The 15,391-nt window shown below is 53.0% G+C and overlaps 1 protein-coding gene across 1 annotated transcript; it reads right to left on the bottom strand.

Annotated features, from left to right (window-relative positions):
* Nucleotides 1-1,268: 1,268 nt before the first annotated feature.
* Asl (argininosuccinate lyase) lies at nt 1,269-11,177 on the bottom strand. The gene is made up of 17 exons (XM_070035619.1): nt 10,990-11,177; nt 10,354-10,406; nt 7,175-7,369; nt 6,757-6,840; nt 6,512-6,568; nt 6,293-6,390; nt 5,703-5,780; nt 5,533-5,610; nt 4,996-5,048; nt 4,717-4,779; nt 4,423-4,537; nt 4,185-4,269; nt 4,044-4,103; nt 3,658-3,741; nt 1,768-1,848; nt 1,537-1,643; nt 1,269-1,456 (listed from the first exon to the last, which is right to left on the bottom strand). Exons 2-17 carry the CDS (start codon nt 10,363-10,365, stop codon nt 1,285-1,287), a joined length of 1,422 nt encoding a protein of 473 aa, XP_069891720.1. The 5' UTR covers nt 10,366-10,406; nt 10,990-11,177; the 3' UTR covers nt 1,269-1,284.
* Between the last annotated feature and the right edge of the window lie 4,214 nt (nt 11,178-15,391).

Raw genomic sequence — 15,391 nt, 5'->3', positions numbered from 1 at the left:
CAGGAGGCCCAACATCAAGAGCTCGCCTGTCAGCCAGGCTTGTAGAGGAGGCCCGGGCCCTGCCCCGCAGCTCAGAGAGGTCTAGTTTGAAATGAGTGTTTCTAGGAAGTTTCTTGTTGAGGACAGGAGGAACCACACTGTGAGCTTCGCTGCTCTGCAAGCCTGTGAGCTTGTATAGATGTCTGGCATCTCTGTGGGTTCTTATGAACACTTACCATGCAAAGGGCCTGGACTCTGGCCCACTGCAGAGTTGTGAGCATCCCTCCCTTGTTGCTGCTGGGACTGGGCACTCAGGACATTACACCTGTCTCTCATATCATGGGTAGATATAAAGCGAGATCAACATGGCACTCTTTTTTTTTTTTTTTGGCCGGTTGTGGGGCCTGAACTCTGGGCCTTGGCACTGTCCCTCAGCTCTTTAGCTCAAGGCAAGCGCTCTACCACTTGAGTCACAGGGCCACTTCCGGCTTTTTCTGCTTATGTGGTGCTGAGGAATCGAACCCAGGACCTCATGCATTGCAAGGCAAGTGCTCTACCACTGAGCCACCTTCCCAGCCCTGGCATGGCACTCTTTAGGTGGAGAAGCACGGTTTTTTTGTGTAGGGAGCTTGAACTCAGGGCCTCAGCACTGTCCCTGAGCTTCTTTATGCTCAAGGTCAGTGCTCCACCACTTGAGCCACAGTGCCACTTCCAGCTTTTCCTGTTAACCAGTTTAACTGGTGATTAGTCTTATGGACTTTCCTGCCCCTGCTGGCTTTAAACCATGATCCTCAGATCTCAGCCTCCTTAGTAGCTAGGATTACAGGTGTGAGCCACAAGCACCAGGCTCTATGTCTTCTTATGTGACCTGAGTATGGCATCCCATGCTGGCTGAATAACTAATGCCACAACAAAATACACCATGCGTCTCTGGAGTGTACAGCCCTAGTATGGGCCTTGCCCATAGGATACCCTGGGATACTAGTGCATGAGTGGTCAGGGGAAGGCTGCGTTAAGCACTGAGAGAATGCCAGGAAGGAAGGATGGCTAGTCACTGACTTGTCAACCAAGACTGCCTGGTTCCCCTAGGACTTCAATGACACCCCAGGCAGGGAGTCCCTACGATGCTCCGTGGTATGTGGGTGAGACTGGAGACGCAGGCTCTAATAGAAGCCCCCACTTTCCAGCAGTGCCCGCTTTCAACCTGTGGTGGCTCCACAGGTTGGCTTGCCAGACCCTTCCCAAGCTCACTAGTGGGGAGATGGGCTGGACCACGAAGAATGCACATCTCCTGTAGGGTCCATTTTATTTGGGAATGGGCTTGTGGGTTATGGAGGATTGCTGTGCTTGCAACAGCGCCCGCACCTGGCCGATCTGCCAGTCAACACTGGAGCGTGCTGTGCCGCCCAGAGCACTGTACTGCTCCACACTGTGCCCGTAGTCCCATACAAGGCTCACGTCGCCTGAGAAGAGGGGACTGGGAATAGAGAAGAAGATGAGGCTAGCCCCGGACCCCACACCCTTCCAGGCTGGGCAGAGGGAAGGCAGCATCCGCACCTGATAGTCTGTAGGTCCTTCAGTGACAGCTGGTTGAGGGCCACTCCCTTGGTCTCTGCCATGAACACAGCTCTCCCGGAGGCCTCATGAGCCTGGCGGAATGGCATCTGGGGAGCGAGGGGTGGGGCTGACATGGGCTTCCTCTGCTCAGTTCTGCCCTGGGAACCCCCATATGGCAGGGGAATGCCCCCACCTTGGCACCCCTCCACTGGGGGGAAGGCTCAAACTCACCCCTTTGCGCACCAGGTAGTAGGCAAGGTCCGTTGCCAGCATGTCAGGGCTAAGAGCCTGGGCCATGTTCTCACGATGAATCTGGGGATCCAACCCGCAAATCATGAGCTCTGGGGACCCTGAGCACTGGAGCTGCTGCCAAGTTCTGGGCCTGCTCCCCACCCCTAGCCTGTATGTCCCCTACCTGGGTGGATGGTCTCCTAACCACCGGCCTCCCTACTTGAAACTTCTCATAATTACTGCTACTGGTATTGCCTTTGTCTTCAATGTTTTTTTTTTCTTAGCCAGTCCTGAAGCTTGAACTCAGGGCCTCAGCACTGTCCCTGAACTTCTTATGCTCAAGGCTAGCACTCTACTACTTGAGCCACAGTGCCACTTCTGGCTTTTTCTCTGTATGTGGTACTGAGGAATCAAACCCAGGGCTTCCTATATGCAAGGCAAGTACTCTAACACTAAGCCAAATTCCCAGCCTTCTCACAGACTTTCCTGCTCAGGCTGGCTTTGAACCGTGATCCTCAGATCTCAGTCCCCTGAGTACCTAGGATTGCAGGAAGGAGCCACTGGTGCCCAGCAATAGGCTTTTCTTGAATTCCAGAACCAAGCTCTGTTCTCCGCACTGTTATAGTCTCTTATTCTCTGTACTCCCAAGACCTAAGCATGAATCAGGCGCTTTCAGCCTTCTCTCTGAGGAACAATGTGGAAAGCATGTCTGTGCAACTCTGCTGACAGCCCTAGGTGTGCTTTTGATCTTTTTTTTTTTTTTTTTTTTTTTTTCTGTCAGTCATGAGGCCTGAACTCTGGGCCTGGGCGCTGTCCCTCAGCTCTTCAGCTCAAGGTTAGCACTCTACCACTTGAGCCACAGTGCCGCTTCTGGCTTTTGCTGCTTATGTGGTGCTGAGGAATCGAACCCAGGACCTCAGACATGCAAGGCAAGCACTCTACCACTGAGCCACCTTCCCAGCCCAGAGCTTTTGATCTTGTAATGCTCACCAGGTGGTGCTGGTTTCAGGTTAATTTTTTCTGCTGGGTAATTAGAAATCCTTTCTGTTGCTATTGTTTTCATAAAGTTGGTGTTTATTTTCTGGTAAGAGCAACAACAACAAATTGGTAGCTGGGCACCAGTGGTTTGTGTCTAGCTGCAAGGCAGGCTGAGATCAGGAGGACAGAGGTTCCAGGCCAGCCTGGGCTTACATCTGTCATGAAGCTATGACAGGAAGCCTAACCTAGGCAGACTGTGGTTCAAGTACCTGGGCAGGAAATGAGACCCTATCTCAAAACACAGCAGCAAAGTCTGTGGCTCATGTCTGTAATCATAGCTACTCAGGAGGCTGAGATTTGGAGGATCAAGGTTCAAAGCCAACCCAGGCAGGAAAGCCCTCAAGATTTCACCTCCAAAATTCTGGAATGGAGTCATAGGCCAAGTGGTAGAATACCAGATGAGAGCAAAAAAGCTGGTGAGAAGGCAAGGCTCTGAGTTCAAACATCTGTACTAGCACAAACAAAACAGAACATTGCTGAGCCCCAGCCCTGCAGTATCTGATCACTGCCCTGGAGTGGGACTTGGGGTTGTGTATCTGTCAGGTTCTGAGGTGAGGCTGAAGCTGTGAGTCGGGGACCATACTTGGAGAATTTGTACTTTAGAGATGTCTCCTGAACTACTTTGCAATGGATTGATGGACCTGGAGCTCTGAGTCTGCCCATCCACATCTACCATATTGACATCGATCCACATCTACTGTACTGATGTACATCCACACATCTATTCTATTGCAGCAACTTGTGGCACCAAATGCTTTCCAGCCTCCCTGGCCTCCTCTCAGGACCTTCTCCCAGTAAACCCGTCCTGGATCTAGAGATCTGGGGAGAAGAGCCGGGTGAGGTGGATCTTACCTGCAGTGTAGAGATGACGCCAGTGGCCACCTGCAGGACTGCACTCATGGTGTCTGACACTTCAAACACAGCTTCCTTGTCCTCCTGTGAGGCACATGTCAGACAGTGAAGCCCAGCAACCCTGTCTCTGGGGGAATGCCCCATTGCCTCCCGGGACTCCCCACTGCCTCCTCATGTCTCTGTGGGAATGCTTCACTGCATCCCAGGGTACATTGAGTGCCTCATACACCCACATCAAGGAATAGTAGCAAGCCCATAGGGAGACCAGGGTTTGAGACAAAGATAGGAGAATGGCTGAGTCCCTGCCAAGGTGAGCTAGACTCCTAAGCACTGACTGCTGTTTGGCAGGGAGACAGGAGGTCCTTCCCTGCCCCGCAGACTTATACCTGTAGGTCCTTGTTGTAGGTACTAGGTAGTCCCTTGAGGGTCATCAGGAGCCCAGCACACTGCAGGAAGAATGAGGCTCAGGAGCTGGGACCCAAGAGCTGTTCTAGTCCCTTCAGGGCCTGCTGGGTCAGCCCACTTACCCGTCCAAACACTCGCCCTGCCTTGCTCCTGATCAGCTCTAGGCTGTCTGGGTTTTTTTTCTGGGGCATCAGGCTGCTTCCTGTGCTGGGGACAGAGAGGCTGGGAATGAAGCCTTGCTGGCCCTCAGCTGGTCCGCTGGAAGGGCAGGTTCGGGTCTGGGCATGGGTGGAGTGGGGAGGAAAAGAGTCACACAACAGGTGCAATGGTGAGCAGGCCATGTGGCAGCCCCGGCCTTACCTGTAGGCATCTGAAAGCTGCACAAAGCTGAATTCCTTGGTGCCGTAGAGGATGAGGTCCTCCGCCACCCTGCTGAGGTGCGTCATGCACAGGGAGGCCCAGAACAGGAACTCAGCTTGAAAGAAAGGGGAGAGACACAAAGCTCTGGGGCCATCAGGTCTTCACTGGTTCCACAACCAGCCTGGAGAAACTGAGGGTAGACCCTGTGGTGGCAGGAAGAGGCTGGAGAGAAGCTGGGGCCAGGGACAAAGCAGAGGCCATCTTGGAGACAGTGAGCTGGCTTCCAAAACTCACCCACAAAGTCTCGCTCACTGGTGGCGTCCATGCTGTTGAGCGTGATGGCCCCAAAGTTTAGTTCTGGAAGTGAGGAGAGAAGAGGTCTGGCTTGGAGGGCAAGGAGGTGGGCAAGGAATCTCTGCACAGGTCCCAAGAGGGCAGCATAAGCCCCCAGTTTCCCTGGCCATGGACAAGCCTGGGATCACAGCTAGTGAACCAACGACCCACCCCTTCTTGTGCTGTGTGAGTCTGTGGGACCTGGAAGTCCTCCTTAGGGAGGATGGAAGGTTACCTCACCTGCTCGGAGCAGCTCCCGGTCCACACCCAGGGGGTTGCCAGCAATGGCCCCACTGTCAAAACGGAAGACTCATGGTGACCAGACGTCTTGGCAGGCAGGCTTGGCATACCACACGTGCATACCCAGAACCCAGCCTTACTTGCCAGGGCTATGGTGCTCTCCCTGGCCCCACCATCTTAGGCACCAGAACCTTCCACATGTAGAGAACAGGGTGGCTGTGGGCCCTGGCTGGGCTCTCTGGGAGCCTCCTTGGAGAGCCTTTGTTTTCTGAAATAGTACTGGGGACTGAGCACAGGGCCTCACGCTTTTGCTCAGCTTTTTCCACTCAGGTCTGCTGTTTTACCACTTGAGCCATGTCTCCAGTGAGCTTTTGTTCTGCTCAGACACATTCATTAGCTTGGCTAATGAGACCTAGAGGCCCATACAGCGTGTCCTGGCTAATCACCAGCTTTCCTTCTTTCAGCATCTCCCTTGCTCTCCACTCTCAAGGCCATGTGCACCGTGAGAGTGCCCCCCCACCTTGAGGCCCTGCTTACCTTCCCAGGGGCAGGACGTTGATCCGCTTCTGCACCTCCAGCAGCCGCTCAGAGTCTCGGGTGAGTGCCACAGCATGGCTGGGAAAAGCCAGGGCTGGAGGTGAGGGCTGCCCAGGGCCTGGCCTCCTGCTGCCCTGGCCCCTGCGCTGCCCTGAATTACACCTGCTCACCTCAGAATCCAATGGCTCCAGCGGATGGGCTGAGCTCTCTGCAGGTGTGTGTAGCCAGGAAAGAGGATGTCACGCTCTCTATAGGGCAAGAAGGAATAGGACAGACACATGGGGGCTGGGTCCAGCTGGGCCTCAAGTAGAGGCTTAGGTGAGTCCTAACTGTGTTTGCCTGGGCCTTCCCAGTGAATAGCAAGGCAATGCTGTCAGACTGCCTGCACAAGGGACTGGGTGCTCTCCTATGGACAAACAGGAAGAATGGGACAGTGAGGTCTGGGGATGGACTGTGGAGAGAGAAAGTTTTCCTTAGCCTGGGCAGAGCCTGTTGGTAGCTCTAAGTGGGGCCCAAACAGAGGAGGAGGCTTGTGTGGGGACCACCTGGTAATAAGGCTATATTTGTGAATAAGGCTGTATTTATGGAGCTCCTAAGGACCCCAAGATAGAATAAAGTGTAGTGCTCATGCCTGTAGCCCTAGCTGCTTGGGAGATTGAAAGTAGGATTGTAGTTTGAGGCCAGCCCATGCAGAAAAGTTCAAGACCCACAAGTCCTAGCAGCTCAGCCCTCCCTGCCACCTGCCCATCTCAGGACTCACGCCTCTGCACGATCCACCATGGTTCTGATGAGTGCCCAGAGGAGAGCAGAGAGCTTGGAGCAGGTCTGCCTCATCCACAGCCTGAGGTCCGTGACCACCTGTGGAGAAAAGGCACGGCACTCAGTGAGGCAGAGTTGCTTTCCTGGGCTCTGGGGGCCCTGCACCATCTGGCTCCATGACTGGAAGCCACTTGGTGGGGCTCAGAGGGGCTGGTGGCACCTGGTCATTCCGGCTTCGTCCTGTGTGCAACTTCCCAGCGGTTTCTCCAATGAGCTCCTGGGAGTGAAGGGAGGCAAAGGCTTAGGGAGTGGCTAGAGCTCACAGCACAGAGCATCGTCCCAGGCTGGCTGCCCTCCCTCACTGCGTAATCCCTGGTCCTGCCAAGGTCTCCTGTTTCTGCTCTGCCCACTCTCTGACAATGAGGAAGGGAACCAAAGTGGCTGAGGGCAGAAGGGGCACCCTACCTTTAGGCGCCGCTCATTGGCCGTGTGGATGTCCTCATCATTGGGGTTCAGTCTGAAGATGCCTTGGGCCCACTCTTCAGCCACCTATAGCAAGGAGCAACAAACCCAGGGGACCAAATGGACAGGAATTATTAAACTAAGAGGACCCTGCTTGCTTCCTCCTCTCTTCTAGATGGCCAATGGTCCTTGTGCAGAGCTGAATCCTGTCCCCCAGTCCCTTGCCCACCTGATGGGGAAAGATGATACCACATCACATGGTAAGACCACCCGTGGCTGTGTAATGACTACAGAGATCCTCTCGGACTGTGTAATTACCATACAGTGAGATGCCAGCTCAGGGTCCTGTGCACAGGGATTGGGTGGGGGCCTGGTGCCACAGGAAGGGGCTCTAAGGAGGGACTCTGGTCTTGGAAAATACCTTGTCCAGGCCACTCAGGATCTGGTCCATCTCTGCCTTGGTGAGGAGCCCGGCCTTCTCCAGGCCCCTGCTGTAGGCCTTGCTGCCTTGCACATCCACCTCCCACAGGTGCCGGTCATAGGTGATAGACGAGTTGAATTTCTCCATGATGGGGTCCACTGCACCCACAAACCGGCCGCCCCACAGCTTCCCGCTCTGCAGAGAGAGAGCAGGCACCATCAGTCACCTCCACACCCTACAGAACAGAGCCTCTCAAAAAGGGCACCAGGAAGCAGTGGATGGGGTCATGGGCAGGTTTCTGGGCAGCATTCTTTCCCGCTGCAGAGCATGACCCCGGGAAGATGCTGGCATGCCCGGGACTATAACAGAAATCTGTGGACCTTTCTTGTCACTGACCAAAGGGAGAAGTGATCCTGGAACCTGAGAGTTTTTTTTTTTTTTTGGGTCCGGTTGTGGGGCCTGAACTCTGAGCCTGGGCGCTGTCCCTCAGCTCTTCAGCTCAAAGCTAGCGCTCTACCACTTGAGCCACAGCGCCACTTCCGGCTTTTTTCTTTTTGCTTATGTGGTGCTGAGGAATCAAACCCAGGGCCTCAGGCATGCAAGGCAAGTGCTCTACCACTGAGCCACCTTCCCAGCCCCTGAGAGCTTTTTGTTTGTTTGTTTTGTTTCTGTTTTGAAGCACCTGAGTTTGAACTCAGAGCCTCATGCTTGCTAAGCAAACTCTCTGCCATTTGAGCCATACTTCCAGTCCTTTTTCATTTGATCTCAGCTAGGACTCCCACTTTTTGCTATGGCTAGACTTGGATCACACTCCTTCTCCCTTTGTCACATGAAGAGCCAGGATTATAAGCTTGTACTACTACAATTGTCTTATTTGTTGAGAACCAGGCTTCTTTTTCTTGGCTGGGCTGGCTTCAAACCTTCATCTTACCATGTCCTTCTGAATAGCTGGCATCACAACCAGGGGTTTAAGAAAACCCCGTGTCCAATGAGAATAATACCTATAAATGTATTAGCTAGCATCTATTCCTTTCTCACTGTGTGCTAGGCACTGGCAGCAACCCTCTGAGGTAGGTGCCAATACCATCCTGCTACCGAGTCAGGGGACCCAAGGCACAAAGAGTTATGCAGCTTAGCCTCATAGCTCCCAGCCAAAAGTCCTCTGGTGCAGAGTAATCTCCATGTGACCAGGGGTGGGGCAATGGGTTGAGCTGGAGCAAATGATTGACAGCCAGATCAGAATCTATTTTCTATTATACCCTCTCTGCCTGCCTTTGGGGTCCTGACCATCCACCATGGGGATAAAGAGGCAGGTGAGGGTCACCTTCAGGTAGCTGTATCTCTCCCCACAGCTTGGTGGGGAGGCTAACATGTCACCTCCCACCACTCTGCCTCTGGAAAGCACTCACCCCAGTAATCACTGCCCTTCTAGGAAGTCACCCCCAGGAGCCGAGGACAGAGGGATAGGACAGAGACAAGGGCAGAGGAAAGGGGCAGAACCAAGGGCAGAGACAGCTGTGTTTTGAAAGAGGGCATAGGCCAGGGTATAGGGCAGAAGGGGGAGGGGTACAGCACGTGTGGAGCAGGCTGAAGGCATGGAGTGCCAAGGGCCAGGATAGTAAACCAGGGGAGGAAAGCATGGCTTCCTTTATGTAGAGGGAGTTCTAGAAAGGCCACATGGTATGCATGTCCTCCACTGCCCTATAACGCCCTGAATGTCTGTGAACACCTGAGCCTTGGGCCATCATAGATACAAACACGGTGATGTATGGCATTATATAGCATGTTATCATATGACTTCTCCAAACAGCAGTCTGTCTCTGTCTTTGTGTAAAGCAGGAATGAAACTGTCATCTAACAGGCCTGATAGAGTACTCAGTGAGATGGTGTTTGCAAAGTGAACGCACAGTACTTTCACGTGGTGTGAGGGCTTGGAAGATGTAGCTGTAATGAAGGGAGAAGCTAAGGTGGGCTTTACTTCCTCTTCTGATCCCTATGGGGACTCCATAGACCTCTACCATGCTCAAGCACCAGCCTGAGATGACCTCTGACCCCTCAGTGCTCATCAGCTCTGGCTGCCAAAGGACTCCAACCAGCAGAGGCAGCCTCCACCCCTCTCTGTGTAGTGATGGGATGCCTCAACCCCTCAGCTCCCTAACCCAGATTCATCTCTACAGAGCACCAGGTGGAGCTGTGGGCTTGATACCAGCTTGGGGACCAACTCCAGCTAGTCAGAATTGGAAGCCAGCCTGGAGGGGGTGCCCAGGAAAGAGCTAGGCACTGTCTCTCTTAGTAAGCTGTTGGACCTGGCTTGTTAGTAATAACTGATAAACAAGCACTACTGCAACCAGACCACTGTGCTTCCTCCATACTCTAGGACCAAGCTCCCTCTGACCCCTCCCTTCAGTATCTAAAAGGCACCTCCAACAGGGCACTGAAGAAGGGAAAAAGCCTACTTGGGGAGAGTGAACGCATCTCTCAGACAAGAGGTGTCTGATCCAGAATGGCTTCAGGACAGGGAGGCAAACACCACTGAGTTAACAGAACAGTTAGTTTAGCAGGCACAATTTAGCTGTGGCTTGGCTTGTAGGATTCAGCATATGAAATACGCCCTCCTGTGAGCTGGGTGCTGCGACCCTTTCCTTGATTTACAAATGAGCAAAAGATGTCCAAAGAGCTCGTCTGTTTGGCTCCAAAGTCCAGGCTGGGCTCAAAGCTCTTCACCATGAAAAAACGTTCTTAATTCATTTATTCTGCTGAACGGAAGGAGAGCAAGTGTCTGGAGAGCTAATAGGGGCCAGAAAGGCCTGGAAAGCGGAAACCGCTCGCAGGCCCCTGGTTCACCTCGCCAGCATCAAGCAAAGGGCGGTGAGCTCACGACCGAGGGCCTTGCAGATAGAGGCAGGCAATGCCCCTTGCTAAAGAGATCCACGGAGGCTCGCGGAGGCCCACGCCTGGTACTCCTGTCACTTTTTCTGCGTGGGGGCAATTGTTGGAGGGTCTGGAGGAGGGGGCGGCATCATTCCCCGCCGCGCCCTGGCGGGTCCCGCGGGTCAGCCCCGCCGTGGCGGGTGCGTTTTCAGCCCCGGCCTCCCAGGGGCGCCGGCAGCGCGGGCGCACGTGAGCCCCGGCCGCCGGCGCCGGCGAGGACCGGACGGAGCCCCAGCGCTCCCACTCACCTCCGAGGCCATGTCGGGCAGTTCTTCTCGTCCGGAGCCTCGGTCTGCCGGGTCTGGAGGACAAAGCCCGAATGAGGACCTCGGCCCGCGCGATCCCGGGGCTCGAGGGGCAGCTCGGAGCTCCGAGCCCGACCGAGCGCCGCCACGGGCCCGGTCCCCGGCGCTCCTCCAGGTTCTCCCAGTCCTGTCCCCGTCCCTCCTCCCGGTCCTCTCGGCCTTGCCCTTGTTCCTCCTCCCCGTCCTTCCGGTCCTGTCCCTGTCCCTCCCCCGGTCCTGTCCCCGTCCCTCCCCCGGTCCTGTCCCCGTCCCCCCACCCGGTCCTGTCCCTGCCCCTCCTCTCGATCCTCTCGGCCGTGTCCCTGTTCCTCCTCCCGGTCCTCTCGGTCCCATCCGGCTCCGTTCCTGGCGCTCCTCCCGGTCCCCCGGTCCTGTCCCAGTCCCGTCCAGCCCGTGCACGTCCTGCCTCCCAATAATCTCGGTCCTCCCGGCCCCGTCCCCGTTCCTCCGGTCCCGCCAGCCTCTGTCCCAGGCGCTCCTGAGGGTCTCGCCCAGCCCGTGCACGTCCAGCCTCCCAGTAATCCCGCCGCGTCCCTGGCTCTCCACCCGGTCCGGCCCGCGCGGACACCTCGCACTTACCAGGCTCACGGTGCACGCAGTTTCCAGCCCCGAGCGCGCCGGGCTTTTCTGGCCGGAGTGACGTCACTGCCACTAGATCCGCCTCCTTGTGGCACCTGAACCAATCCAAGCGGCACAGGAAGGTGGGTGTTTCCCCAGACCTCCAATCCCGGCTGTGGGCGGGGCCGCCTCTGGCCGAGCCCCAGGCCCAGGCTACCAGGCTGAGGCGCTAAATCAGCTCTGGTGGCTCCGAAGACCTAGGCCATGGGTGAAGTCACACGATCCACAAGGTGCAATAAATGGTACGCCCGCTCTTTTGTTCATCCAACAAACTCATTCCAGGCACTTCTGTAGCTTACAGAAACATCTAGGAAAAAGAAATGAGTGTGAGAAATGTCACCGGCGTGGTGGTGCGTACCTAGGAGGCTCAGGCGTGAGGATCTCAGCCTGGGGTACATAGCAAATCCACGTCTCATACACACATGCACACTCACACGGAGGTGGGCGTAGACTGGGGCCTGATGTAAGGTGAAGGACCTTCCTGAGGGCACAGCTCAGCGCAGAACCGAGCAAGTTGGAGGAGTTGAGTTCAAATTCCAGCCCAAGTCCACCTCCCCACAGCTTCCCCCATCGAGTCCTAAGCTGGGGGAGGGACTAAAGACGGAGGGTGAGGAGGGAGAGGGAAAGGGCGAGAGGATCTAAATATCAAGCAATTATTTGTTGAACTTATAGTCACAAAACGCCAGCTGATTTGAGGGTGAAAAGTTAAATTTGGCAACAATGTTGGAGGGATGGGGCCAGGGACGTGCCCTGTGGGTCTGAGAAACTCCCACCTCTCCACTATATCATTCTCAACCTTCCAGTTGGCCCTTAGGAGTCTAGCTGAACTTCAGCATCAGGTTGACTCCAGGCTGATTCAGGTATCTGAATCCCCAGTTCTCATGGGATCCTGGGAACAGGAACATCTAACAGTCTTTCCTGGGATTTAGGAACACTGTAGTAAAGGTGATTGCTTCCCAGTCTTCTCCATCAGCTGCTATGAGCTCACCCACATTGGCTATGTGACCTGATTCCATTCCTCTCCTATCTTCCAAAGAAGCCTCAGAACTGGGCTTCAGTAGGCCACTTGAGCAGATGTAAGCAGTGGGGTCCTGAAGGAGAAGTAAGTCTCTGGAGTCTTTAGCTGGTGTCTCAGGTGCGAAACCCTTCTTAAGAAACTGAATGAGAATGAGGTTAGCAGTCTGCAAACAGGAGTGCACATTGTGGAATAAAGCAATGACAACAACAAAGAAAAACCCTCTTGTTTCATTTCCTGGAGTTCATTTCCATAAATATCATTTTATATGATCAAAGCAATTATCTAATTTTATGTCAATCTCATGCTGTTTTGAATACTGTCATTTATAATAATTCTTGTGTTATCTTTTCAACTTCTTTTTCAGTGTTGTTTTAGCATTATTTGTATTTACATGTGAATATTGGAGTCAGCTGTCAGATACTATGAAAATAAATCTGCTAGGAATTTTTTTGTCAGTCATGGGCCTTAACTCTATGGGCGCTGTCCCTCAGCTCTTCAGCTCAAGGCTAGTGCTCTACCACTTGAGCCACAGGGATACTTCCAGCTTTTTTTCTGCTTATGTGGTGCTGAGGAATCAACCCAGGGCTTCATGTATGCAAGGCAAGCACTCTACCACTGAGCCACCTTCCCAGCCCCTCTGCAAGGATTTAACTAGGTTTGCATTACATTTATAGCTCAAGTAAGAGAGAACTGACATTTAAGACTATTGAAGCAGGGCATAGTTGGCATGTACCTGTAATCCCAGAACTGGGGAGGCTAAGGCAGGAGGACTCTGCATGAAAGCTACATTGTAATACTCTTTTATTGAGATCTTCAATTTCTCAAGCAATTTTTTTTGGAATTAAAAGTACAGATTGTTCACATCTCTATCAGTTTCCAAGGGTTGCTTTAATAAACTTCTGCAAACACAGATTTATGTTGATGTGGCTTAAGGCAACAAAAATGTATTGTTATAGTTAACAGATGGTAAAGTCAAGGTGTTCTTACTCTTTCTGAAGCCTATAGGAAAGCATGGCTTCCTGCCTCTCCTAAAGCTCCTAGTACAACTAGCTGTCTTTGCCGTCCTTGGTCATGTTGCTGTACCCCAGGCCTGTTTCCTTCACTTGGCTTCCTTCCCTGTTTCCTTTGTCTCTATATCTAAATCTCCCTCTCATTTCTCTTAAACACACCTATGGGCAAGCCTGTGTGCATGCCTTAATCCCAGCACTGGCAGTTGAGGTGGGTGAATCTGCAGCAAGGTATCATCATATATGAATGAATCCATAAACAAAAGAAATATTGGCTCTGTGTTTAAATTCTTATACTATCTCCTTAACTTAAAACACATAACCATTTCTCCATGTCACTCCCATTCTACTGATGAGAAACGACCTGGAACAACTAAATCATCTGCCCAAAGATCCCTGGGCAGGAAGTGGCTGAGCTGAAATCCAAGCCCAGAAGTTAGCCAGAGCTGCGTGCGGGGAGGGGGGGGGGGGAATGCTCCTGGAGTGAACCAGGAGTTGGTTTGTCCTAAGTTAATTCCCTAAGGGATCAAATTAATGAACAGCTGGCTAAAAGAATCATTTCTGAATCTCATGTGACCACTGCCTTTCTGGTCTTTGTGAAAACACAGGGCCTTGACCAAAGGGAGTAGGGCTTAGCTCAGCAGAACACTCCAAAGCGCTGGCTTGCACTCCCCACCCCTCCAAATTAGTTAAAAAACGTATGATTGCTTATTTCTGTTTTTTTTTTTTTTTTTTTTTTTTTTTTTTTTGTCGGCCGTGGGGCTTGAACTCTGGGCCTGGGCGCTGTCCCTCAGCTCTTCAGCTCAAGGCTAGCACTCTACCACTTGAGCTACAGTGCCACTTCCGGTTTTCTGGAGGTTTATTGGAGATAGGAGTCTCACGGGTCTCTCCTGCCCGGGCTGGCTTTGAACCTCGATCCTCAGATCTCAGTCTCCTTAGTAGTTAGGATTACAGGTGTGAGCCACCAGTGCCCAGTGATTTTTTTTTTTTTTTGGTCCAGTCGTGGGGCCTGAACTCTGGGCCTGGGCGCTGTCCCTCAGCTCTTCAGCTCAAGGCTAGCGCTCTACCACTTGAGCCACAGCGCCACTTCCGGCTTTTTTTTTTTTCTTTTTGCTTATGTGGTGCTGAGGAATTGAACCCAGGGCCTGGAGCATGCAAGGCAAGCGCTCTACCACTGAGCCACCTTCCCAGCCCCGCCCAGTGATTTTTTTAACAACCAGCTGGTTTCCTTCTGTGGACAACTATGAGATTCTGCATTTGATTCTCAAGGTTGTTTATCTGGCAGGGTCTGGGCTCTCAGCACCACCAAGAACAGCATAGTTCAAGTTCACCATGTTCTGTGCCTCCTTGTTTTATCAGGTCCTTGTGCTCTTCTCCTCCACAGGCAGAATCTAACCATGCTTCAAGTTCAGCCCAGACAACAGCTCTGACTCCTTGGGGCTGAGAATGTAGCTTAGTGGTAGAGGGCTTGCCTAGCATGCATGAAAACCCTGGGTTTGATTCTTCAGTATATAAACAGAAAAAGCCAGAAGTGGTGCTGTGGCTCAAGTGGTAGAGCACTTGTCTTGAGCACAGAGAAGCTCAAGAACAGTGCCCAGGGATTGGGAAGGTGGCTCAGAGGTAGAGCACTTGCCTTGCATGCATGAGGCCCTGGGTTCGAATCCTCAGCACCACATAAGCAAAAAAGAAAAAAGTTGGAAGTGGTGCTGTGGCTCAAGTGGTAGAGCGCTAGCTTTGAGCTGAAGAGCTGAGGGACAGCACCCAGGCCCAGAGTTCAGGCCCCACAACCGGACCCTCCCCCCCAAAAAAAGAGCAGTGCCCAAACACTGAGTTTAAGCCCCAGGACCCGCAGAACAAATAAATACCTCTGACTGCTTCAGCTTCCCAGGTGGAAGTCTCTGTCCCCTGAAACTGTCCACGTTTTCTCTCTTCCTTCTCTTACCTCACATTTCCCATCTACCTGGTATCATTTGAGGACACATCTCATTGTAACACTGAGCTATTTTATTTATTGCTTATTTTATTTGATTTTTGTCTGTGGTGGGGCCTGAACTCTGGGCCTGGGTGCTGTCCCTCAGCTCTTCAGCTCAAGGCTAGCACTCTACCACTTGAGCCACCTTCCCAGCCCCAGACTGCTTGCTTTAAATGGATTTGCTCACTGCTACATTCCCAGGTCTTTAGAAACTTGGTTCTGAGAACTTCCTGTTTAATGGAGAAGCAGCTCCATCAAGGTCAAGGAGCCCTTTAACATTAGTTCATTGAAGAAAAAAGACCTATCAGCAGGTGGCCAGGCTGCTGTTTGTGGGTGGGGTCCTAGGAATTCCCTACCGAAAGTCTC

This window comes from Dipodomys merriami, unplaced genomic scaffold (genome assembly GCF_024711535.1).
Source record: "Dipodomys merriami isolate MVZ:Mamm:240054 unplaced genomic scaffold, mDipMer1.0.p SCAF_26, whole genome shotgun sequence".
NCBI lineage: Eukaryota > Metazoa > Chordata > Mammalia > Rodentia > Heteromyidae > Dipodomys > Dipodomys merriami.
Note: the sequence above shows the minus strand (reverse complement) of the source record. Positions and strands in the feature narration are given on the sequence as shown.